Source organism: Salmo trutta, chromosome 7 (assembly GCF_901001165.1).
Source record: "Salmo trutta chromosome 7, fSalTru1.1, whole genome shotgun sequence".
NCBI classification, from domain to species: domain Eukaryota; kingdom Metazoa; phylum Chordata; class Actinopteri; order Salmoniformes; family Salmonidae; genus Salmo; species Salmo trutta.
Window position 1 is genome coordinate 59,404,617 of NC_042963.1, and position 24,615 is coordinate 59,429,231.

Here is a 24,615-nt window from a genome sequence, read left to right on the forward strand (position 1 = left end):
TTTTTAGGTGTATTTCTGAACCATACAGGTCTCCATTTTGGTCCTTTTTTGTCCACTAACTTTTCCATGTAGTAGGATTCCAGTTTTGTGTAGTCAGTTCCAAACCCCATCTTCAGCATGAAGCCTCGGACATCAGGGTTGGACTTCCTGTGAGAAACAACACATTACAATCTGATCATTCTCACGTCAAGAACTGGGGTGTATTTCTTCTGCCGATTCTGTGGCAAACGGAACTAAAACAAGAGTCAAGAGTTTTCACAAAACATTTTGCAACAGACACGGCAGAATGAATACACCCCTGGAAATTTGTGCATGCTAAAGTACAATACATCTGACGGTTATGTATTTGGTTATGTATTCAAGCTAAAGTTTGAGTTTATTTTATTTTTACAGGCACAGTGCACATTAGTCAACGTTTCAGTAAAAGTGCAGGTTTTAGCCAGCCGGCTAATTTTCAACCGCAGTCCCTGGGCAGGTTATTAAAAACAATTACAATACAGACAATCACTGAGCAGTGAGCACACGCAGAGCAACATAGGACAAGCAAGACATAGCATACAGACAGAGCAACATAGGACAAGCAAGACATAGCATACAGACAGAGCAACATAGGACAAGCAAGACGTAGGTGTGATATGTGGTGCAGTTATGTGTGTCTGATAGCAGTGTATTCCAGACATGGGAAGCTCTCACAGAGAAAGCAGATTTACTAAAGGTGCTTTTCCTTAAGGGAACTATACAGTCACCTCTCATGGCAGACCTTGTGGATCTGCTGCCATATGTTTGGGTTTTCTGTTTAACTAAAACACTGAGTGGAGGGGGAGCCAGGCCATTTAGGATCTGGAATACAAGACATGCGTCGGTGTATTGCACAAGATTTCCCAACTCAGGAGCTCATGCTTTCTGAGGATGTAACAGTGATGATGGCTATTGGTGTCACATCCTGACCAGCAGAGGGAGCAATTGGATTAGTTTTGGTCAGGATGTGGCAGGGTTTTTGTGTGTGTGAATGGTTGTGTTGGTGATTAGGACTCCCAATTGAAGGCAGGTGTGTTGAGTTGCCTTTGATTGGGAGTCCTATATAGGAGTGTGTGTTTTTCTTTGGGGGTGTGGTTAATTGTTTCTGTTCAGTGTGTTATGCTGTCAGTACTGTTGAGCTGTCTTGTTTTGTAGTGTTCCAGTGATCTTTTTTGAATTAAATGATGCTGAACACTAACTCTGCTGCATTTTGGTCCATCTCTGAAGACAGCTGTGACAATTGGGCTTCCTATCAAGCACTTTGAGAGCCTGTTTGTAGACAGACTGAATAGATTTTAATGTTGTACAGCAAGCTTGGGCCCAACTAGACAAGCAGTATGTTAAGTGGGGGAGTATCATAGATTTGAAGTACAGTTTTGCTACCTCTGTAGTCAAACAATTTCGTATAAATCTGAAATTAGCTAGGTTGAATTTGGTTATTTGAATTAATTTTTTCACCTGCTTTTTAAAAGAGAGGTTGGAATCAAGTATGATGCCAAGGTACTTAAAATCAGATACCACCTGGAGCTTCTCCCCTGATACACAGACATCTGGTTCAGTAGCATCAGATACCACCTGGAGCTTCTCCCCCTGATACACAGACATCTGGTTCAGTAGCATCAGATACCACCTGGAGCTTCTCCCCTGATACACAGACATCTGGTTCAGTAGCATCAGATACCACCTGGAGCTTCTCTCCTGATACACAGACATCTGGTTCAGTAGCATCAGATACCACCTGGAGCTTCTCCCCCTGATACACAGACATCTGGTTCAGTAGCATCAGATACCACCTGGAGCTTCTCCCCTGATACACAGACATCTGGTTCAGTAGCATCAGATACCACCTGGAGCTTCTCCCCTGATACACAGACATCTGGCTCAGTAGCATCAGATACCACCTGGAGCTTCTCCCCTGATACACAGACATCTGGTTCAGTAGCATCTGTTGTCCTTATTGTGAAGAACATGCAGACAGTTTTTTTCACATTGAGATGCAAATACGAGTCACTGAGCCACTTTGTAACCTGGACCATTACAGTAGTGAGTCACTGAGCCACTTCGTAACCTGGACCATTACAGTAGTGAGTCACTGAGCCACTTTGTAACCTGGACCATTACAGTAGTGAGTTCTTGTGCAGCTTGTTGTTTGCTCTTTGCATGCACATAGATCACTGTATCATCTGAAAACATCTGAACCTCAGACCCAGGACAGACAGAAGGCAGGTCATTAATGTACAGGCTGAACAGGAGGGGCCCCAGTATTGACCCATGGGGCACGCCCACATCATAGCTACGAGTGGGCGACAGCTCATTGCTCACTCTGACACACTGAGTTCTGCCTTCAAGGTATGATTTCATCCATCTCAAGGCATCGGGGGAAAAGTTGGACTTGGACAATTTTGTGATGAGAATCTCATGGTTAACACTATCAAAAGCCTTCCTTAGGTTGAGAAACACAGCCCCCAACAACGTACATCTGACGGTTATGTATTCAAGCTAAAGTACATCTGACGGTTATGTATTCAATGTGCCACTTTATTATATGGACATACACCGAGAATACCAACACCCCCCCTTCCTGCCCTCAGAACAGCCTCAATTCGTCGGGGCATGGACTCAGCAAGGTGTCGAAATCGTTCAACAGGGATGCTGGCCCATGTTGACTCCAATGCTTCCCACAGTTGTTTTCAAGTTGGCTGGGTGTCCTTTGGGTGGTGGACCATTCTTAAAATGAATACACACGGGAAACTGTTGAGCGTGAAAAACCCAGCAAATCAAGTTCTTGACACTCAAACCGGTGCGCTTGGCACCTACTACCATACCCCGTTCAAAGGCACTGAAATATCTTGTCTTGCCCATTCACCCTCTGAATGACACACATACACAATCCATGTCTCAATTGTAACAAGGCTTAAATATCCTTCTTTAACCCGTCTCCTCCCCTTCAACTACACTGACAAATGGATTTAACAGGTGACATCAATAAGGGATCGTAGCTTTCACCTGGTCAGTCTGTCATGGAAAGAGCAGGGGCTCTTAAGCGTTAGCACACATACAAGTATATTGTTGTATGGGGGTACAATACATTTAGTATTGTAGATATGTAGTGGTGTAATAATGTCATATGATGTACTGTTTTATACACTGCTCAAAAAAATAAAGGGAACACTTAAACAACACAATGTAACTCCAAGTCAATCACACTTCTGTGAAATCAAACTGTCCACTTAGGAAGCAACACTGATTGACAATAAATTTCACATGCTGTTGTGCAAATGGAATAGACAACAGGTGGAAATTATAGGCAATTAGCAAGACACCCCCAGTAAAGGAGTGGTTCTGCAAGTGGGGACCACAGACCACTTCTCAGTTCCTATGCTTCCTGGCTGATGTTTTGGTCACTTTTGAATGCTGGCGGTGCTTTCACTCTAGTGGTAGCATGAGACGGAGTCTACAACCCACACAAGTGGCTCAGGTAGTGCAGCTCATCCAGGATGGCACATCAATGCGAGCTGTGGCAAGAAGGTTTGCTGTGTCTGTCAGCGTAGTGTCCAGAGCATGGAGGCGCTACCAGGAGACAGGCCAGTACATCAGGAGATGTGGAGGAGGCCGTAGGAGGGCAACAACCCAGCAGCAGGACCGCTACCTCCGCCTTTGTGCAAGGAGGAGCAGGAGAAGCACTGCCAGAGCCCTGCAAAATGACCTCCAGCAGGCCACAAATGTGCATGTGTCTGCTGAAACGGTCAGAAACAGACTCCTTGAGGGTGGTATGAGGGCCCGACGTCCACAGGTGGGGGTTGTGCTTACAGCCCAACACCGTGCAGGACGTTTGGCATTTGCCAGAGAACACCAAGATTGGCAAATTCGCCACTGGTGCCCTGTGCTCTTCACAGATGAAAGCAGGTTCACACTGAGCATGTGACAGACGTGACAGAGTCTGGAGATGCCGTGGAGAACATTCTGCTGCCTGCAACATCCTCCAGCATGATCGGTTTGGCGGTGGGTCAGTCATGGTGTCGGGTGGCATTTCTTTGGGGGGCCGCACAGCCCTCCATGTGCTCGCCAGAGGTAGCTTGACTGCCATTAGGTACCGAGATGAGATCCTCAGACCCCTTGTGAGACCATATGCTGGTGCGGTTGGCCCTGGGTTCCTCCTAATGCAAGACCATGCTAGACATCATGTGGCTGGAGTGTGTCAGCAGTTCCTGCAAGAGGAAGGCATTGATGCTATGGACTGGCCCGCCCGTTCCCCAGACCTGAATCCAATTGAGCACATCTGGGACATCATGTCTCGCTCCATCCACCAACGCCACATTGCACCACAGACTGTCCAGGAGTTGGCGGATGCTTTAGTCCAGGTCTGGGAGGAGATCCCTCAGGAGACCATCCGCCACCTCATCAGGAGCATGCCCAGGCGTTGTAGGGAGGTCATACAGGCAAGTGGAGGCCACACACACTACTGAGCCTCATTTTGACTTGTTTTAAGGACATTACATCAAAGTTGGATCAGCCTGTAGTGTGGTTTTCCACTTTAATTTTGAGTGTGACTCCAAATCCAGACCTCCATGGGTTGATAAATTGGATTTCCATTGATAATTCTTGTGTGATTTTGTTGTCAGCACATTCAACTATGTAAAGAAAAAAGTATTTAATAAGATTATTTATTTCATTCAGATCTAGGATGTGTTGTTTAAGTGTTCCCTTTATTTTTTTGAGCAGTATATTTTGTGTTATGTGTAAAGAAAGTGCCTCAATGTGTTTGGACCACAGGAAGAGTAGCTGCTGCCTTGGCATGAACTAATGATGATCCCTAATCAATACCAATACAAATGTTTTGTATAGTCAGTAGATGTATTGTAACGGACAGCCCTCTTCACATTTCTCAACAAAACAAACTGAACAGTAGCAATAATTATGTCCTCTCAGCATCAAGAGATACACTACTTTTTGATATATATATATATATATATATATATATATATATATATATATATATATATACTTTCTTCACTATAAAAAAAATGTCAACAGTTAAAGCTATACAAACTTGATTAACATCAAATCAACCTACCAGCAGGTGAAGTCTACCTCGTCACCTCCCAGGTGGATGTAAGAGTCAGGAAACACTGAGGTGACCTCTTTAAACAGGCGAGTCATGAACTGGTAGCTGGAGAAGTTGGCTGGGTTCACTGGACCGAACGTCCCAGAGGGAACTGTGCCCTTATAGCAGGGGGTCAGGAGACCGGGCTGTCCTGAGGAGAGATGGGGTTAAGGGTGGGGAGAGATGGGTGGGTTAGGGTTATGGTTAGTTAGAACAAGTGGTGGAAAAAGTACCCAGTTATCATACTTGAGTAAAAGTAAAGATACCTTCATAGAAAATGACTCAAGTAAAATTGAAAGTCACCCAGTAAAATACTACTTGAGTAAAAGTCTAAAAGTATTTGGTTTTAAATTGTTGGATTCTGCGTTAAACTTGGAACATTGCTATCCTAGAGATATGATACATCAGATGATAGACTATAGTCTCTGAGGAGTGATAGAGACATCAGATGTAAGACTATAGTCTCTGAGGAGTGATAGAGACATCAGATGATAGACTATAGTCTCTGAGGAGTGATAGAGACATCAGATGATAGACTATAGTCTCTGAGTAGTGATAGAGACATCAGATGATAGACTATAGTCTCTGAGGGGTGATAGAGACATCAGATGTAAGACTATAGTCTCTGACGGGTGATAGAGACATCAGATGTAAGACTATAGTCTCTGAGGGGTGATAGAGACATCAGATGATAGACTATAGTCTCTGAGGAGTGATAGAGACATCAGATGATAGACTATAGTCTCTGAGGAGTGATAGAGACATTAGATGATAGACTATAGTCTCTGAGGAGTGATAGAGACATCAGATGATAGACTATAGTCTCTGAGTAGTGATAGAGACATCAGATGATAGACTATAGTCTCTGAGGAGTGATAGAGACATCAGATGATAGACTATAGTCTCTGAGGGGTGATAGAGACATCAGATGATAGACTATAGTCTCTGAGGAGTGATAGAGACATCAGATGATAGACTATAGTCTCTGAGGGGTGACAGAGACTGGTTGTTACATTAGTAATACTATAGTCTCTGAGGAGTGATAGAGACTGGTTGTTACATCAGAAGTCAATGGTGATCTGTTGACTTTAGTATCTTCAGTATCAAAAGTAAATGTAATTGCTAAAATATACTTTCAGTTAAAAAAATTAAATAAGAATTATCCCAGCCCCCGTCCACGCAGGAGTCCTTTTGCCTTTTGGTAGGTCGTCATTATAAATAAGAATTTGTTCTTAACTGACTTGCCTAGTCAAATAAATAAAAGGTTAAATCAAAAGTACAAATCATTTCAAATTCCTTATATTAAGCAAAACAAGATGGCTCCATATTATTTTTTTTTTAATTTACAGAAAGCCAAGGGCACACTCCAACACTCAGACATAATTTACAAACAAAGCATGTGTGTTTAGTGAGTCCTCCAGATCAGAGGCAGTAGGGACGACCAGGGATGTTCTCTGTTTAGTGAGTCCTCCAGATCAGAGGCAGTAGGGATGACCAGTGATGTTCTCTGTTTAGTGAGTCCTCCAGATCAGAGGCAGTAGGGATGACCAGGGATGTTCTCTGTTTAGTGAGTCCACCAGATCAGAGGCAGTAGGGATGACCAGGGATGTTCTCTGTTTAGTGAGTCCTCCAGATCAGAGGCAGTAGGGATGACCAGGGATGTTCTCTGTTTAGTGAGTCCTCCAGATCAGAGGCAGTAGGGATGACCAGGGATGTTCTCTGTTTAGTGAGTCCTCCAGATCAGAGGCAGTAGGGATGACCAGGGATGTTCTCTGTTTAGTGAGTCCACCAGATCAGAGGCAGTAGGGATGACCAGGGATGTTCTCTGTTTAGTGAGTCCTCCAGATCAGAGGCAGTAGGGATGACCAGGGATGTTCTCTGTTTAGTGAGTCCTCCAGATCAGAGGCAGTAGGGATGACCAGGGATGTTCTCTGTTTAGTGAGTCCTCCAGATCAGAGGCAGTAGGGAGGACCAGGGATGTTCTCTTGATAAGTGTGTGAATTGGACCATTTTCCTGTCCGGCTAAGCATTCAAAATGTAACAAGTACTTTTGGGTATCAGGGTAAATGTATGGATTAAAAAGTAAATTATATTCTTTAGGAATGTAGTGAAGCAAAAGTAAAAGTTGTCAAAAATATAAATAGTAAAGTACAGATACTTTAAAGTACTACTTAAGTCGTTTTTTGGGATATTTTTACTTACCGTAATTTCCGGACTATAAGCCGCTACTTTTTTCCCACGCTTTGAACCTCGCGGCTTAAACAATGACGCGGCTAATATATGGATTTTTCCCGCTTTCAAATAAAAAAAATGTAAAAAACCATTCTGTGACGTGCTCAGTTTTTTGGCGGCATGAAGCTTTCATTAGACCAATGAAATTGCCGAACGGGTTAAGGTCAAACAACTTTTTTGTTTACTGTTTAGATTAAATCGAGCGCGCTCAATCTTCCCATCATTCTCATTACGGTAGTCATTTTGTCACCCTCATCATGGCGAAGACATGGAGAAATGCATATGATGCAGCTTTCAAGTTGAAGGCGATTGATTTGGCTGTTGGAAAAGGAAATAGAGCTGCTGCACGGGAGCTTGGTCTTAATGAGTCGATGATAAGACGTTGGAAACAGCAGCGTGAGGAATTGACTCAGTGCAAAAAGACAACTAAAGCTTACTGCTAATTTTTTATTTTTTGTTACAAGCCGTGTTTCGTTAAAGCCTATTTATTTTTGTTACAAGCCGTGTTTTGTTAAAGCCTATTTATTTTTGTTACAAGCCGTGTTTCGTTAAAGCCTGTGTAAAGTTCATTTGTTTCAATGTACCGGTAGGCACCTGCGGCTTATAGACATGTGCGGCTTATTTATGTTCAAAATAAGATTTTTTTTTTAATTCTGTGGGTGCGGCTTATATTCAGGTGCGCATAATAGTCCGGAATTTACGGTAAGTACTTTACACCACTGGTTACAACTACTGTAGCAGCTGGAGGAGTTGGCTGGGTTCACTGGTCCGAAAGTCCCAGAGGTAACTGTGCCCTTATAGCAGGGGATCAGAAGACCGGGCTGTCCTGGGGAGTGCGGTCATAAAGCCTTTATAACGACTATATAAGACATTATAACCTCTGTCATAGAACCTAAGATGTTATGAATCTAGTTAGCAATCAGAAGCAGAATCCATGCCTGTGTGTGTGTTACCTTTGCCCCATGACTGTGTGTGTGTGTGTGTGTTACCTTTGCCCCATGATAGAGGGTGTGTGTGTGTGTGTTACCTTTGCCCCATGACTGAGGGTGTGTGTGTGTGTGTGTGTGTTACCTTTGCCCCATGACTGTGTATGTGTGTGTTACCTTTGCCCCATGACTGTGGGTGTGTGCGTTACCTTTGCCCCATGACTGTGGGTGTGTGTGTTACCTTTGCCCCATGACTGTGTGTGTGCACGTGTGTGTTACCTTTGCCTCATGACTGAGGGTGTGTGTGTGTGTGTGTTACCTTTGCCCCATGACTGTGTGTGTGTGTGTTACCTTTGCCCCATGACTGAGTGTGTGTGTGTGTGACCTTTGCCCCATGACTGAGGGTGTGTGTGTGTGTGTGTGTGTGTGTGTGTGACCTTTGCCCCATGACTGACGGTGTGTGTGTGTTACCTTTGCCCCATGACTGAGGGTGTGTGTGTGTGTGTTACCTTTGCCCCATGACAGAGGGTGTGTGTGTGTGTGTGTTACCTTTGCCCCATGACTGAGGGTGTGTGTGTGTGTGTTACCTTTGCCCCATGACTGTGTATGTGTGTGTTACCTTTGCCCCATGACTGAGGGTGTGTGTGTGTGTGTGTGTTACCTTTGCCCCATGACTGTGTATGTGTGTGTTACCTTTGCCCCATGACTGTATGTGTGTTACCTTTGCCCCATGACTGTGGGTGTGTGTGTTACCTTTGCCCCATGACTGTATGTGTGATACCTTTGCCCCATGACTGTGGGTGTGTGTGTTACCTTTGCCCCATGACTGTGTGTGTGCACGTGTGTGTTACCTTTGCCCCATGACCGAGGGTGTGTGTGTGTGTTACCTTTGCCCCATGACTGTGTGTGTGTGTGTGTGTGTGTGTGTGTATTACCTTTGCCCCATGACTGAGTGGGTGTGTGTGTGTGACCTTTGCCCCATGACTGAGTGGGTGTGTGTGTGACCTTTGCCCCATGACTGAGGGTGTGTGTGTGTGTGTGACCTTTGCCCAATGACTGAGGGTGTGTGTGTGTTACCTTTGCCCCATGACTGAGGGTGTGTGTGTGTGTGTGTGTGTGTGTGTGTGTGTGACCTTTGTCCCATGACTGAGGGTGTGCATGTGTGTGACCTTTGCCCCATGACTGAGGGTGTGTGTGTGTTACCTTTGCCCCATGACTGGGTGTGTCCCGGGGAGTCAAATTCAGCCAGCACCCTGATTCCTCTGAGTCTGGCGTGGGCGATAACCCTCTTCACGTCTATCTGGGTGTACACATGGGTTGACGGATGGAACGCCCCCTAGGACAAACAGAGCCAAGCAGAATATCAGCCAAGAGGGCAGCAGGAAGCCTAGCATCTGCTCCCCATCATTACGCACATCTGTGACCCGTTTCAGGAAAGGATGCTTATGTCGCTGGTCACCACTTCACAGTAGAGCTGTTTGAACGTGGAAGTATTTTTTTTAATCAAAAGTAGTTTTTTGAGGTAGAAATGCCTTCTCGAAAATTTGAACTTTCATGTGCCTTAATAATGGTGTATGCCATCTGTAAATACGAATAAAATTGTTAAATTACGAGCTCAGTTGGTTAAGCCACTGAAAAAGTCAGCAACCTTCCCACTAGCCATGATTAGCTGAGACAATGAGTGGGCTGAACATGCCAAGCGATGAGTTTGGAATGATCTGCCATATAGCATGGTTCTGTCTATTTGAGCTGGTCAGTATGTGTAGGGTAATCCTGTCTAACGCTGCTTAAAAAAAAAAAGACACCAGTATCCACTTCAATAGAACGTCACTGCAACAACTGTTTCAGAGCACTCTCGTCTGAACGTGCCAGACTGCAGAACAACTGATGAATTTACGAATGCTCAAACACTGATTAAATATGGCCGGTCTCAGTAAAGGTCGGCAAAAAAAGCGCAATTAAATTAGAATTGCCTTTAAATTGTTTAACTTGGGTCAAACGCTTCGGGTAGCCTTCCACAAGCTTCCCAATATAAGTCGTGCGAATTTTGGCCCATTCCTCCTGACAGAGCTGGTGTAACTGAGTCAGGTTTGTAGGCCTCCTTGCTCGCACACGCTATTTCAGTTCTGCCCACACATTTTCTGTAGGATTGGGGTCAGGGCTTTGTGATGACCACTCCAATACCTTGACTTTGTTGTCCTTAAGCCATTTTTCCACAACTTTGGAAGTATGCTTGGGGTCATTGTCCATTTGGAAGACCCATTTCCAACCACGCTTTAACTTCCTGACTGATGTCTTGAGATGTTGCTTCAAAATATCCACATAATTATCCACATAATGCCCCAGTCCCTCCTGCAACAAAGCACCCCCACAACATGATGCTGCCACCCCAGTGCTTCATGGTTGGGATGTGTTCTTCGGCTTGCAAGCCTCCCCCTTTTTCCTCCAAACATAACGATGGCCATTATGGCCAAACTGTTCTATTTTTGTTTCATCAGACCAGAGGGCATTTCTCCAAAAAGTACGATCTTTGTCCCCATGTGCAGTTGCAAACCGTATTCTGGCTTTTTAATGGCGGTTTTGGAGTAGTGGCTTCTTCCTTGCTGAGCAGCCTTTCAGGTTATGTCGATATACAACTCGTTTTACTGTTGATATAGATACTTTTGTACCTGTTTCCAAGGTCCTTTGCTGTTGTTCTGGGATTGATTCACACTTCTCGCACCAAGGTACATTCATCTCTAGGAGACAGAACGCGTCTCCCTCGAGAGCGGTATGATGGCTGCGTGGTCCCATGGTGTTTATACTTGCGTACTATTGTTTGTACAGATGAACGTGGTAACTTCAGGCGTTTGGAAATTAATCCCAAGGATGAACCAGACTCGTGGAGGTCTACAATTTTTATTCTGAGGTCTTGGCTGATTTCTTTTGATTTTCCCATGATGTCAATCAAAGAGGCACTGAGTTTCAAGATAGGCCTTGAAATACATCCACAGGTACACCTCCAATTGACTCAAATGATGTCAATTAGCCTATCAGAAGCTTCTAAAGCCATTACAAAATTTTCTGGAATTTTCCAAGCTGTTTAAAGGCACATTGAACTTAGTGAATGTAAACTTCTGACCCACTGGAATTGTGATACAGTGAACTATTGTCACAGTATCCAACAAAGGTGGCGCCCCTCCTCGGTCGGGCGGCGCTCGGCGGTCATCGTCGCCGGCCTATTAGCTGCCACCGATCTATGTTTCTGTGTCTTTTGGTTTTGTCTGTCTATCCCGCACCTGTTTCGTGTCTGTCATTAGTGGGGGGTTATTTAGTGTGTATTTTCAGTTTGGGTTCTCGTGCGGGATTGTTTATTGTCCACTCAGGACAGTTGTGTGTGTGGCCTGTTTCGCTGGCCTGTGTAAGCTTTATTGCCGGGCTGCGCCCCGTGCGCTTTTTCCCTCATGTTTATTTTGGGAATGTGTTTTCCCTGGCGGACTTTATTGAGCGCCCTGTGCCTTTCGGCTATTGTGTTTTGCCCATTGCATTAAAACTCTGTTGCTCCGGCCCTCTGTCTCCTGCGCCTGATTCCGCATCTCCACTGGTCCTAGAATTCCGTGACAATTATGAGTGAAGTAATCTGTCTGTAAACAATTGTTTGAAAAATTACTTGTGTCATGCACAAAGTAGATGTCCTAACCGACTTGCCAAAACTATAGTTTGTTAACAAGAAATTTGTGGAGTGATTGAAAAACAAGTTTTCATGACTCCAACCTAAGTGTATGTAAACTTCCGACTTCAACTGTATACGGGTAAGAGTCTAGCTATAGTTTCAGATATTATACATTTCTAATTTTGTCAAAGTTGTTTTCATTGCAAATTATAGCTTATTGTTAGCTAGCTAGCTGACGTTAGATGGCTGGCTCGCTAGCTGACATTACGTTTATGATCTGTGGGCAGTAACGTTATCTCAGAATGCCATTTCAAATTGCTAGTTATAGCCTAATGTAGGCTAACTAACTTTAGCTAGCTATGACAATCGGTTTGTATTGCTAGTACTCTATGGATTAGGATTAAGGTTCATTGTTTAGGTAGTATGTCTGAACAGATGATTTCACGACCCATCAAGGTAGCCAGGTGTGTCTGACGGTGATTACGGCTATCTATTGTATAATAATGCCAAAATATTTGTATCTGGATTTTGTCTTTCAGCATCAGTAACCCCTGACTCATTAAAATGCAATTCAATTTATAACATTTCTGACATGCATTTTTCTGGATTTTTTGTTATTCTTATTATTTGTTGTTATTCTGTCTCTCACTGTTCAAATATACCTACCATTAAAATTATAGACTGATCATTTCTTTGTCAGTGGGCAAACATACAAAATCAGCAGGGGATCAAATACTTTTTTCCCTCACTGTACCTATTAGCTATCTATCTAGATAATAAATACCTCAGATTACTATACCTACCTATCAGCTATCTATCTAGATAATAAATACCTCAGATTACTATACCTACCTATCAGCTATCTATCTAGATAATAAATACCAGCCAGGTCCATCTACTATCCTTCTGACCCTATGTAGCCAGGTCCATCTACTATCCTTCTGACCCTATGTAGCCAGGTCCCATCTACTATCCTTCTGACCCTATGTAGCCAGGTCCATAGACTATCATTCTGACCCTATGTAGCCAGGTCCCATCTACTATCCTTCTGACCCTATGTAGCCAGGTCCATCTACTATCCTTCTGACCCTATGTAGCCAGGGTCCATCTACTATCCTTCTGACCCTATGTAGCCAGGTCCATCTACTATCCTTCTGACCCTATGTAGCCAGGTCCATCTACTATCCTTCTGACCCTATGTAGCCAGGTCCATCTACTATCCTTCTGACCCTATGTAGCCAGGTCCATCTACTATCCTTCTGACCCTATGTAGCCAGGTCCATCTACTATCCTTCTGACCCTATGTAGCCAGGTCCATCTACTATCCTTCTGACCCTATGTAGCCAGGTCCATCTACTATCCTTCTGACCCTATGTAGCCAGGTCCATCTACTATCCTTCTGACCCTATGTAGCCAGGTCCATCTACTATCCTTCTGACCCTATGTAGCCAGGTCCATCTACTATCCTTCTGACCCTATGTAGCCAGGTCCGTCTACTATCCTTCTGACCCTATGTAGCCAGGTCCATCTACTATCCTTCTGAACCAGGTCCATCTACTATCCTTCTGACCCTATGCAGCCAGGTCCCATCTACTATCCTTCTGACCCTATGTAGCCAGGTCCATCTACTATCCTTCTGACCCTATGTAGCCAGGTCCCATCTACTATCCTTCTGACCCTATGTAGCCAGGTCCATCTACTATCCTTCTGACCGTACGTCGCCAGGTCCATCTACTATCCTTCTGACCCTATGTAGCCAGGTCCATCTACTATCCTTCTGACCCTATGTAGCCAGGTCCATCTACTATCCTTCTGACCCTATGTAGCCAGGTCCATCTACTATCCTTCTGACCCTATGTAGCCAGGTCCATCTACTATCCTTCTGACCCTATGTAGCCAGGTCCATCTACTATCCTTCTGACCCTATGTAGCCAGGTCCATCTACTATCATTCTGACCCTATGTAGCCAGGTCCATCTACTATCCTTCTGACCCTATGTAGCCAGGTCCATCTACTATCCTTCTGACCCTATGTAGCCAGGTCCATCTACTATCCTTCTGACCCTATGTAGCCAGGTCCATCTACTATCCTTCTGACCCTATGCAGCCAGGTCCATCTACTATCCTTCTGACCCTATGTAGCCAGGTCCATCTACTATCCTTCTGATCCTATGTAGCCAGGTCCATCTACTATCCTTCTGACCCTATGTAGCCAGGTCCATCTACTATCCTTCTGACCCTATGCAGCCAGGTCCATCTACTATCCTTCTGACCCTATGTAGCCAGGTCCCATCTACTTTTTAACTCCTCACAACTGCAGTGGCCAAAACAAGAACAAGTGTGTGTTCTGGTATTGTGCCTGGTGGACCATGCACAAGCTCCACCACATTCTGGCCCTTCACTTCCTGATCACAGGCCACACCAAGTTTTCCCCTGACTGGTGCTTCGGACCTCATCAAGCAGCGCTTCAGAAAGACCAGACTGAACACTTTGTCTGAGATTGCTGGTGTTGTGAAGGACAGCACTGTGACAGAGGTCAACATCCCACAGCTGGTTGGACTGGAGGATGGTACGGTGCTGGTGGAATGTTATGGCTGGCAACAGCACCTGACTCCGTACTTCAGGCCACTGCCACAGATCAAGCAGAACCAGCACCTCAGGTGAATATCATTTTCATTGCATTGTATGAGGTTATTCTTCTTATCTAAACTTGGGAAGTGAATTTATGTTGTGCCAGATTGTAATGTCTTTTTTATTTGTTATTTTCTGTTTTACAGCTTCGATGCTCTGGAGCCTGGTGTTGTTGTCACCAAGGAGCGTTCGGACTCGGACGGGACCAGGTTTCAGCTGCTGAACAACGCTGACATCCTTCCTCCCATAGATGGTCTGCCTGTACAAGCACCACCTGGACTGGACACAGCTAGACAAACTATATTTTTGAGTAGATCAGGGAGTTTTGCAACAAAGAGGCTATGGACATCACATGCCCTGCACCAAAGTCCAGGGCAGGACAGAAACAGGCTCTCTGAATATAGATTCCCTTGTTCATGCGTGGTTCAAACGGACCAGTCATCAGCACTATCTGCAGTGCCTCTATTCACATGACTCTCTCCTAACACACACACACCATACGTTGCTGCTACTATTTATCTTGCTGCTCAGCCACTTTAACCCTGATTGTACTGTTGGAGTCAACTAAACTTTGATCATTGAGATAGTAAATGAATGATAGGAAATGAAAGAGACTGGGTTTTATGTCTCTATAGAAGGACAGATAGCTGTGGAATGTGTTGGGGGACGGGAGCAGAGCACCGTGTTGATACAGGAAAGACAGATGGACATCTGTGGATTAGGTGAAGGAGGGGTTGAGGTCAGGAGGTGAGGACAGGTCACCTGAAGGGTTTAATAAGGGTTTGGGATCTTGTTACTCTTTTCTTGTTAAACCATAAGAAGGATTGGAGAGAAGGAGGAGTGTCTTAAGTGGGATATAAATATCTGGATGGGACAAATGTTGGGTTGTCTGAATTACAGCTGTACAGAACCTTTAGGAAGAATTAAACTTGGTTAAAGCTTCTCTAGTGTCCGTGGGTTATTTACTATGAAAAATAAGAACCTAACAGTATGCATATAACTACCTCATCTATCACTGATATTGATATGGTTATTGATATTGTTCTTGTACATACTATAATTTATTTTCTTTATATTGCTACTATGCAAGTAGCCATTTGGCTGTACCATTTACACCTTCTGTAGCTGGGGTTTTTAGCATTTCTTTCACATGACCCATCAATTTAGACAAGTGTGTCTGGGTAAACGTCATCTAATATTTATAAAATGTTTTTATCTGGACACTTTCTGTTTACCTGGAATTGTTCCTTATTGTAGGCTACTACAACTTTTAGTCTTAATCTTTACTACACTACTCACTGTTTAGCACATGACCTCACATTGGAATCCTTTAAGAGATGGGTGGGGCCGCCTTAAGAGGGTGTGAACAGTGTTTAATGGTTGTAGACAAAGGAGAGCTCTCCAGTACGTACCAAAACATTCAAAGGCCATTTTATCAAAAGTAAGTTAACAAGTTCATCAACTTTCAAAGCAGAATTACTTTCACATTGTTCCTCAAAAATGCGGTGTATGATATACAATTTTGTAGCTCTGAGTCTCTAGTTTTATCCAAGGTAAAAAAGACACAATTTCAAATGTTGCTACAAGACCGTTTTGAGACGGTCGGTCACACGTCTGCTCCCAATCATTATGCACACCTGAACTTCATCATCACCTTGATTACCTTCCCTTTATTTAGCCCTCAGTAGCCTCAGTCATCAGGTAGTATTGGTTTTGTTCAGGTTCAGTACGCGTCTCCTGTTTTGTTGCCTTGATCAGGTTAATTAAACTCAACTTCTGCACTGGCTTCCTGACTCGAAATGTTACACACACAGACATTGAGAGGCACAAGCAAGTAAGGTAGGAGTAAAGCACCCCGAGACAAAGAGCCAAGCACAACATCAGCAGAACAAAACATACAGCATATCTGTTTCTGTTCACCTGCCAAATCCTTACAGAATTGTGAAACAGAACTGGTGACCAGGCTTACAGTTAACAAAGCAGTTCAGCTGCAGAACATCTTTCAGCAACTCATTATCAGAACCGCCGGTGTCTATCCAGTTTCCTCAAGTGGAAGGGAAACTACAGTAACCAGCAGGTAGCCTAGTGGTTAGAGCGTTGAGCCAGTAACCAGCAGGTAGCCTAGTGGTTAGAGCGTTGAGCCAGTAACCAGCAGGTAGCCTAGAGGTTAGAGCGTTGGGCCAGTAACCAGCAGGTAGCCTAGTGGTTAGAGCGTTGGGCCAGTAACCAGCAGGTAGCCTAGTGGTTAGAGCGTTGGGCCAGTAACCAGCAGGTAGCCTAGTGGTTAGAGCGTTGGGCCAGTAACCAGCAGGTAGCCTAGTGGTTAGAGCGTTGGGCCAGTAACCAGCAGGTAGCCTAGTGGTTAGAGCGTTGGGCCAGTTACCAGCAGGTAGCCTAGTGGTTAGAGCGTTGGGCCAGTAACCAGCAGGTAGCCTAGTGGTTAGAGCGTTGGGCCAGTAACCAGCAGGTAGCCTAGTGGTTAGAGCGTTGGGCCAGTTACCAGCAGGTAGCCTAGTGGTTAGAGCGTTGGGCCAGTAACCAGCAGGTAGCCTAGTGGTTAGAGCGTTGGGCCAGTAACCAGCAGGTAGCCTAGTGGTTAGAGCGTTGGGCCAGTAACCAGCAGGTAGCCTAGTGGTTAGAGCGTTGGGCCAGTAACCAGCAGGTAGCCTAGTGGTTAGAGCGTTGGGCCAGTAACCAGCAGGTAGCCTAGTGGTTAGAGCGTTGGGCCAGTAACCAGCAGGTAGCCTAGTGGTTAGAGCGTTGGACCAGTAACCAGCAGGTAGCCTAGTGGTTAGAGCGTTGGGCCAGTAACCAGCAGGTAGCCTAGTGGTTAGAGCGTTGGGCCAGTAACCAGCAGGTAGCCTAGTGGTTAGAGCGTTGGGCCAGTAACCAGCAGGTAGCCTAGTGGTTAGAGCGTTGGACCAGTAACCAGCAGGTAGCCTAGTGGTTAGAGCGTTGGGCCAGTAACCAGCAGGTAGCCTAGTGGTTAGAGCGTTGGGCCAGTAACCAGCAGGTAGCCTAGTGGTTAGAGCGTTGGGCCAGTAACCAGCAGGTAGCCTAGTGGTTAGAGCGTTGGGCCAGTAACCAGCAGGTAGCCTAGTGGTTAGAGCGTTGGGCCAGTTACCAGCAGGTAGCCTAGTGGTTAGAGCGTTGGGCCAGTAACCAGCAGGTAGCCTAGTGGTTAGAGCGTTGGGCCAGTAACCAGCAGGTAGCCTAGTGGTTAGAGCGTTGGGCCAGTAACCAGCAGGTAGCCTAGTGGTTAGAGCGTTGGGCCAGTAACCAGCAGGTAGCCTAGTGGTTAGAGCGTTGGGCCAGTAACCAGCAGGTAGCCTAGTGGTTAGAGCGTTGGGCCAGTTACCAGCAGGTAGCCTAGTGGTTAGAGCTTTGGGCCAGTAACCAGCAGGTAGCCTAGTGGTTAGAGCGTTGGGCCAGTAACCAGCAGGTAGCCTAGTGGTTAGAGCGTTGGGCCAGTTACCAGCAGGTAGCCTAGTGGTTAGAGCGTTGGGCCAGTAACCAGCAGGTAGCCTAGTGGTTAGAGCGTTGGGCCAGTAACCAGCAGGTAGCCTAGTGGTTAGAGCGTTGGGCCAGTAACCAGCAGGTAGCCTAGTGGTTAGAGCGTTGGGCCAGTAACCAGCAGGTAGCCTAGTGGTTAGAGCGTTGGGCCAGTTACCAGCAGGTAGCCTAGTGGTTAGAGCGTTGGGCCAGTAACCAGCAGGTAGCCTAGTGGTTAGAGCGTTGGGCCAGTAACCAGCAGGTAGCCTAGAGGTTAGAGCGTTGGGCCAGTAAGCGAAAGGTTGCTAGATCGAATCCCCGAGCTGTCGTACTGCCCCTGAACAAGGCAGTTAACCCCACTGTTCCTAGCTGACTTGTGTGGTGGCTAATTTCTTTACTATCAAATGAGGAGAGACAAACTTATCACACAAGTCAGAGTTATACTTAAACTAAATATTTAATAGTGAGAGCTTTGCAATAGCAATGGCTTGCTGATGAATCACCGTCTCTGATGATTCGTTGAAAAGTGGCGAGACAAAAGTACAAAGGTCTTTTATAGCCAAGAAGTCGACATAACAAACCACAGATGTTTTGAATGGGTCACAAGGTGAGACTTTTTAAATGAGAAAGGAGTATCCCGTAGCCAGATAGCATTCGTTATAAATTATCGTTCAGTTTGGTCCCTAAGACGAGGTTCTAATCTCGTTCCTGGTACTTCATAGCACAAATACATCAACTCATCCATCGGCATAATTCAATTGTCAACTCTAGATACTCCCATCTCAAGTAAAACCCCCTCTTGACTCCTCTCCTGGACAAGATCACTGAGGGGAGTGAGCCTCTAGGTCATACTATCCCAGGGTAAGTGCAACATCAGAGATAACATACAATGGTTCCAGACACTACCCCACACATCTGTCTCAAACCTTCTCTCCCCCAAGGCCAAAGGAGGGAGTGACTGGCGCAGACCTTGTGGAAACCAGTAATTGGTTCCCCATTAATCACACCATCCCTTCACATGGTTTAAGAATAGGTAAAGACACGTTCACATATGAAGACAATGTTCCCTCCTGTCCTCTTCCCTTGCTTATATTCTGCATAGCACCAGGGATATGTAAAAGACAAGCCTGACCTCTCCCCTCTCTGGGCCCCGGGTGACTGAGCCCCAGCTGAGGGAAGAAGTGCAACTGCCAACACCAGAGTCCAAAGGGAAACATTCTAATAACAAGTATATTACATAAGCATATTATGCAGATAAGACATCTTCATTATCTATGTTACCCAACTAATTCTGATTCTTCCGCCACACTTGCCAAGTTAAATAAAACACATAAAGAGATCTGACAGCTTTATGTATTACAGCTTAACATTGTACTCTGCATTTTCCTTCAACACTTTACTTAAGTCCTGCAGTTATATGCATTATAATGCTTTATTACTTGTTATAAGCATGTTTATAATGTGCCTTTATTTTGTATTATAACCACATCATAATGCATTATTAATGCTCTACCATATTCCAGGCCAGAGAGCTACTGTTCCAGTCCTCTCACCTTGCTGGTTTAACATGTTATAAGCATGCATAAGCCATTATGTTTAATAACAGCATCATAACGCATTATAAATGTTTAGCTCCAATACAGGTCCACTCCTCTTACCTTTCTGCTGAGGTCAGGGAAGGTGCTACTCTGGTAGGGGAAGGAGGGGTCGTCCACGATGTGCCAGTGGAAAACATTGAACTTGTTGTAGGACATCGCATCCTAGCAAACAAGAATAAGGATCTGAAGTGAGCATCATTTACATATACCCTGTCCCAGTCAGTCAAAATTGTAACTCAGGGCCTGACACAGATTAAGCCTAGTCCAGGACTAAAAAGCATTCTCAATGGAAATTCACCATTCAAAGTGCTTTGTAGTCCAGGAGTACGCTTAATGTGACCTGAGAAACTGGACCTCAATGTTGTAACTCAAATGTACAGAACCAGTCAAAAGTTTGGAAACACCTACTCATTCAAGGGATTTTCTTTATTTTACTATTTTCTACATTGTAGAATAATAGTGAAGACATCTAAACTATGAAATAACACATATGGAATCATGTAGTAACCAAAAAAAGTGTTAAACAAATCAAAATATATTTTAGATTCTTCAAAGTAGCCACCCTTTGCCTTGATGACAGCTTTGTACACTCTTGGCATTCTCTCAACCAGTTTCATCAGGAATGCTTTTCCAACAGTATTGAAGGAGTTCCCACATATGCTGAGCACTTGGCTGCTTTTCCTTCACTCTGCGGTCCAGCTCATCCCAAACCATCTCAGTTGGGTTGAGGTTAGGTGATTGTGGAGGCCAGGTCATCTGATGCAGCACTCCATCACTCTCCTTCTTGGTCAAATAGCCCTTACACAGCCTGGAGGTGTGTTGGGTCAATGTCCTGTTTAAAAACAAATGATAGTTCCACTAAGCCCAAACCAGATGGCGTATCGCTGCAGAATGCTGTGGTAGCCATGCTGGTTAAGTGTGTCTTGAATTCTAAATAAATCACTGACAGTGTCACCAGCAAAGCACCATCACACCTCCTCCTCCATGCTTCACGGTGGGAACCACACATGCGGCTACTCTTCGTCTCACAAAGACAAGGCGGTTGGAACCAAAAATCTCATCAGACCAAAAGGACAGAATTCCACCAGTCTAATGTCCATTGCTCGTGTTTCTTGGCCCAAGCAAGTCTTCTTCTTATTGGTGTCCTTTAGTAGTGGTTTCTTTGCAGCAATTCAACCATGAAGGCCTGATTCACGCAGTCTCCTCTGAACAGTTGATGTTAAGATGTGTCTGTTACTTGAACTCTGTGAAGCATTTATTTGGGCTGCAATTTCTGAGGCTGGTAACTCTAATGAACTTATCCTCTGCAGCAGAGGTAACTCTGGGTCTTCCTTTCCTGTGGCGGTCCTCATAAGAACCTGTTTCATCATAGCGCTTCATGGTTTTTGCGACTGCACTTGAAGAAACTTTCAAAGTTCTTGAAATGTTCTGTATTGACTGACCTTCATGTCTTAAAGTAATGATGGACTGTCGTTTATCTTTGCTTATTTGAGCTGTTCTTGTCATAATATGGACTTGGCCTCTTACCAAATAGGGCTATTTTTTATTTTACCTTAATTTAACCAGGTAGGCTAGTTGAGAACAAGTTCTCATTTACAACTGCGACCTGGCCAAGATCAAAGCAGTGCGACACAAACAAAAACACAGAATTACACATGGAATAAACAAGCGTACAGTCAATAACACAATAGAAAAAAAAGAAAGTCTATATACAGTGTGTGCAAATGGTGTGAGGAGGTAAGGCAATAAATAGGCCATAGTAGCGAAGTAATTACAAATTAGCAGATTAAAACTGGAGTGATAGATGTGCAGATGATGTGCAAGTAGTGATACTGGTGTACAAAAGAGCATAAAAGTAAATAAAAACAATATGGGGATGAGGTAGGTAGATTGGGTGGGCTATTTACAGATGGACTATGTACAGCTGCAGAGATCGGTTAGCTGCTCAGATAGCTGATGTTTAAAGTTAGTGAGGGAAATGTAAGTCTCCAGCTTCAGTGATTTTTGCAATTTGTTCCAGTCACTGGCAGCAGAGGACTGGAAGGAAAGGCGGCCAAAGGAGGTGTTGGCTTTGGGGATGACCAGTGAGATATACCTGCTGGAGCGCGTGCTAAGGGTGGGTGTATGCTCTCTCTAATTCTCTCTTCTCTCTTTCTTTCTTTCTTTCTCTCGGAGGACCTGAGCCCTAGGACCATGCCTCAGGACTACCTGGCATGATGACTCCTTGCTGTCCCCAGTCCACGTGGCCATGCTGCTGCTCCAGTTTCAACTGTTCTGCCTGCGGCTACGGAACCCTGACCTGTTCACCGGACGTGCTTGTTGCACCCTCGACAATTACTATGATTATTATTATTTGACCATGCTGGTCATTTACGAACATTTTAACATCTTGACCATGTTCTGTTATAATATCCACCCGGCACAGCCAGAAGAGGACTGGCCACCCCTCATAGCCTGGTTCCTCTCTAGGTTTCTTCCTAGGTTTTTGGCCTTTCTCAGGAGTTTTTCCTAGGGAGTTTTTCCCAGCCACCGTGCTTCTTTCACATGCATTGCTTGCTGTTTGGGGTTTTAGGCTGGGTTTCTGTACAGCACTTTGAGATTTCAGCTGATGTACGAAGGGCTATATAAATACATTTGATTTGATTTGATTTGGTGTTGTTATCGTGACCAGTGAGCTGAGGTAAGGCGGAGCTTTACCTAGCATAGACTTATAGATGACCTGGAGCCAGTGGGTCTGGTGACGAATATGTAGCGAGGGCCAGCCGACTAGATCAACTCTACCTTGTCACAACACAACTGATTGGCTCAAACGCATTAAGAAAGAAAATAAATGCCACAAATGAACTTTTAACAAAGCACACCTGTTAATTGAAATGCATTCCAGGTGACTACCTCATGAAGCTGGTTGAGAGAATGCCAAGAGTGTGCAAAACTGTCATCAAGGCAAAGGGTGGCTACTTTGAGGAATCTCAAATATAAAATATATTTTAATTTGTTTAACACTTTTTTGGTTACTACATGATTTCATGTGAGATATTTCATAGTTTTGATGTCTTCACTGTTCTTCTACAATGTAGAAAATAGTAAAAAAAAATAAAGAAAAACCCTGGAATGAGTAGACGTGTCCAAACTTTTGACTGGTACTGTGTGTGTAAATATATATGTATATATATGTTTACCAGGGTCTTCAGAATAGCGTGTAAAGGTAGGTAGTGACGTGACGTATCCAATAATATCCCTCGGAACTGGAAGCGGGGAAAGTCTTCTATCTCAGTCTCATTCACAAAATACTGGAAATAAATCAATAAATCAATCAACGTCAGATTGATAGAGAACTGAAATGATCAGATCAAGTTCGCTCCTTTTTCGCAAATCATATTGTTGGCAGCATGTTGACTGTTCAGTTCTCTCCCTCTCTCACACACACACACACACACACACACACACACACACACACACACACACACACACTTGTAGAACTTTTGGTGAGTAAAATTTATTCAGATTGAAAATCCTATAACCCCTAACCTTAACACCAAAATCCCTAACCCTAAACCTAATTATAACCCTAAAATAGCCTTTTTAAAACTGAAGACCGACCACAATGTCCTCACTAGTGAGTTTTTTTCCTACTTGTGAGGACTTCTGGTATTCAGTAGTACAAGTACACACACAGTAGGCTACCTGGGCGGCAGGTAGCCTAGTGGTTAGAGCGTTGGACTAGTAACCGAAAGGTTGCAAGATTGAATCCCCGAGCTGACAAGGTAAAAAATCTGTTGTTCTGCCCCTGAACAAGGCAGTTAACCCACTGTTCCTAGGCTGTCATTGAAAATAAGAATTTGTTCTTAACTGACCCTGCCTAGTTAAATAAAAGTAACATAAAACACACAATGTTGACTGTTCAGTTATGACTTACCTCCCCAAAGTCATCTTGGTAGACCAGCTGACTGAATGACTCCAAACCTGTTATTTACCAGAGGACATGCGGTTACATCATCAAAAGACACCATTGATCATATTGATCACTGATTTCTAAACACTTGTGTTTCTACCTCTGAGTGCTCCCCATACCGTCTCAGCCCTCAGTGCTGCCTGGCCCGAACGCACACTCAGCTTGTCTATAACACAAGAAAGAAAGATTCAAATCAGCCATACGTGTATTAAGAGGTGTAAAGTAACAAATACTCACGTTACTGTAATTGAGTAACTTTTCAGAGTACTCGTATTTTTCAAAGTCAGTCATTTTACTACTGGAATAAAATGTAATTAAAGTAGCACTACTTCTACTGAAGTAGGATATTTCAGTACTCTTTCTGAACAATGTGAGTGAGAGGGACTTTGAGTGAGGGGGTGAGTGAATGAACTTAGCTCCTACATTCATTTCAGTGAAAAAGGGAGTTTGAGTGAGGGGGTGAGTGAGTCAAGGGGCGAGAGTGAGTCAAGGGGCGGGTGAGTCAAGGGGCGGGTGAGTCAAGGGGCGAGAGTGAGTCAAGGGGCGGGTGAGTCAAGGGGCGGGTGAGTCAAGGGGCGGGTGAGTCAAGGGGCGAGAGTGAGTCAAGGGGCGGGTGAGTCAAGGGGCGGGTGAGTCAAGGGGCGGGTGAGTCAAGGGGCGAGAGTGAGTCAAGGGGCGGGTGAGTCAAGGGGCGGGTGAGTCAAGGGGCGGGTGAGTCAAGGGGCGCGTGAGTCAAGGGGTGAGTGAGTGAGTGAGTGAGTGAGTGAGTGAGTGAGTGAGTGAGTGAGTGAGTGAGTGAGTGAGTGAGTGAGTGAGTGAGTGAGTGAGTGAGTGAGTGAGTGAGTGAGTGAGTGAGTGAGTGAACTTCATTAATTTCCTCTCTTCCTTTTTCAATGTGACGATTAACAACGTTCAGGTAACCGTAGCGCAATTCACTAATTATCAAGATAAAGTTTTTTATTTTAAAGAACGTGTCAAACTCATTCCACAGAGGGCTGAGTGTCTGTGGGT

General features: G+C 44.6%; 1 protein-coding gene across 2 annotated transcripts in view; it reads right to left on the reverse strand.

Annotated features, from left to right (window-relative positions):
- hexa (hexosaminidase A (alpha polypeptide)) overlaps positions 1 to 24,615 on the reverse strand; it is a 72,711-nt gene that overhangs the window by 42,666 nt on the left and 5,430 nt on the right. For both annotated transcript variants that reach the window (XM_029759554.1, XM_029759553.1), the window contains exons 3-9: positions 23,705 to 23,770; positions 23,569 to 23,615; positions 22,832 to 22,942; positions 19,713 to 19,814; positions 9,484 to 9,616; positions 5,093 to 5,273; positions 61 to 147 (exon numbers count right to left, since the gene is read on the reverse strand). In XM_029759554.1, the coding sequence (XP_029615414.1) occupies positions 61 to 147; positions 5,093 to 5,273; positions 9,484 to 9,616; positions 19,713 to 19,814; positions 22,832 to 22,942; positions 23,569 to 23,615; positions 23,705 to 23,770 (727 nt within the window). The remainder of the gene's footprint in view (positions 1 to 60; positions 148 to 5,092; positions 5,274 to 9,483; positions 9,617 to 19,712; positions 19,815 to 22,831; positions 22,943 to 23,568; positions 23,616 to 23,704; positions 23,771 to 24,615) is intronic.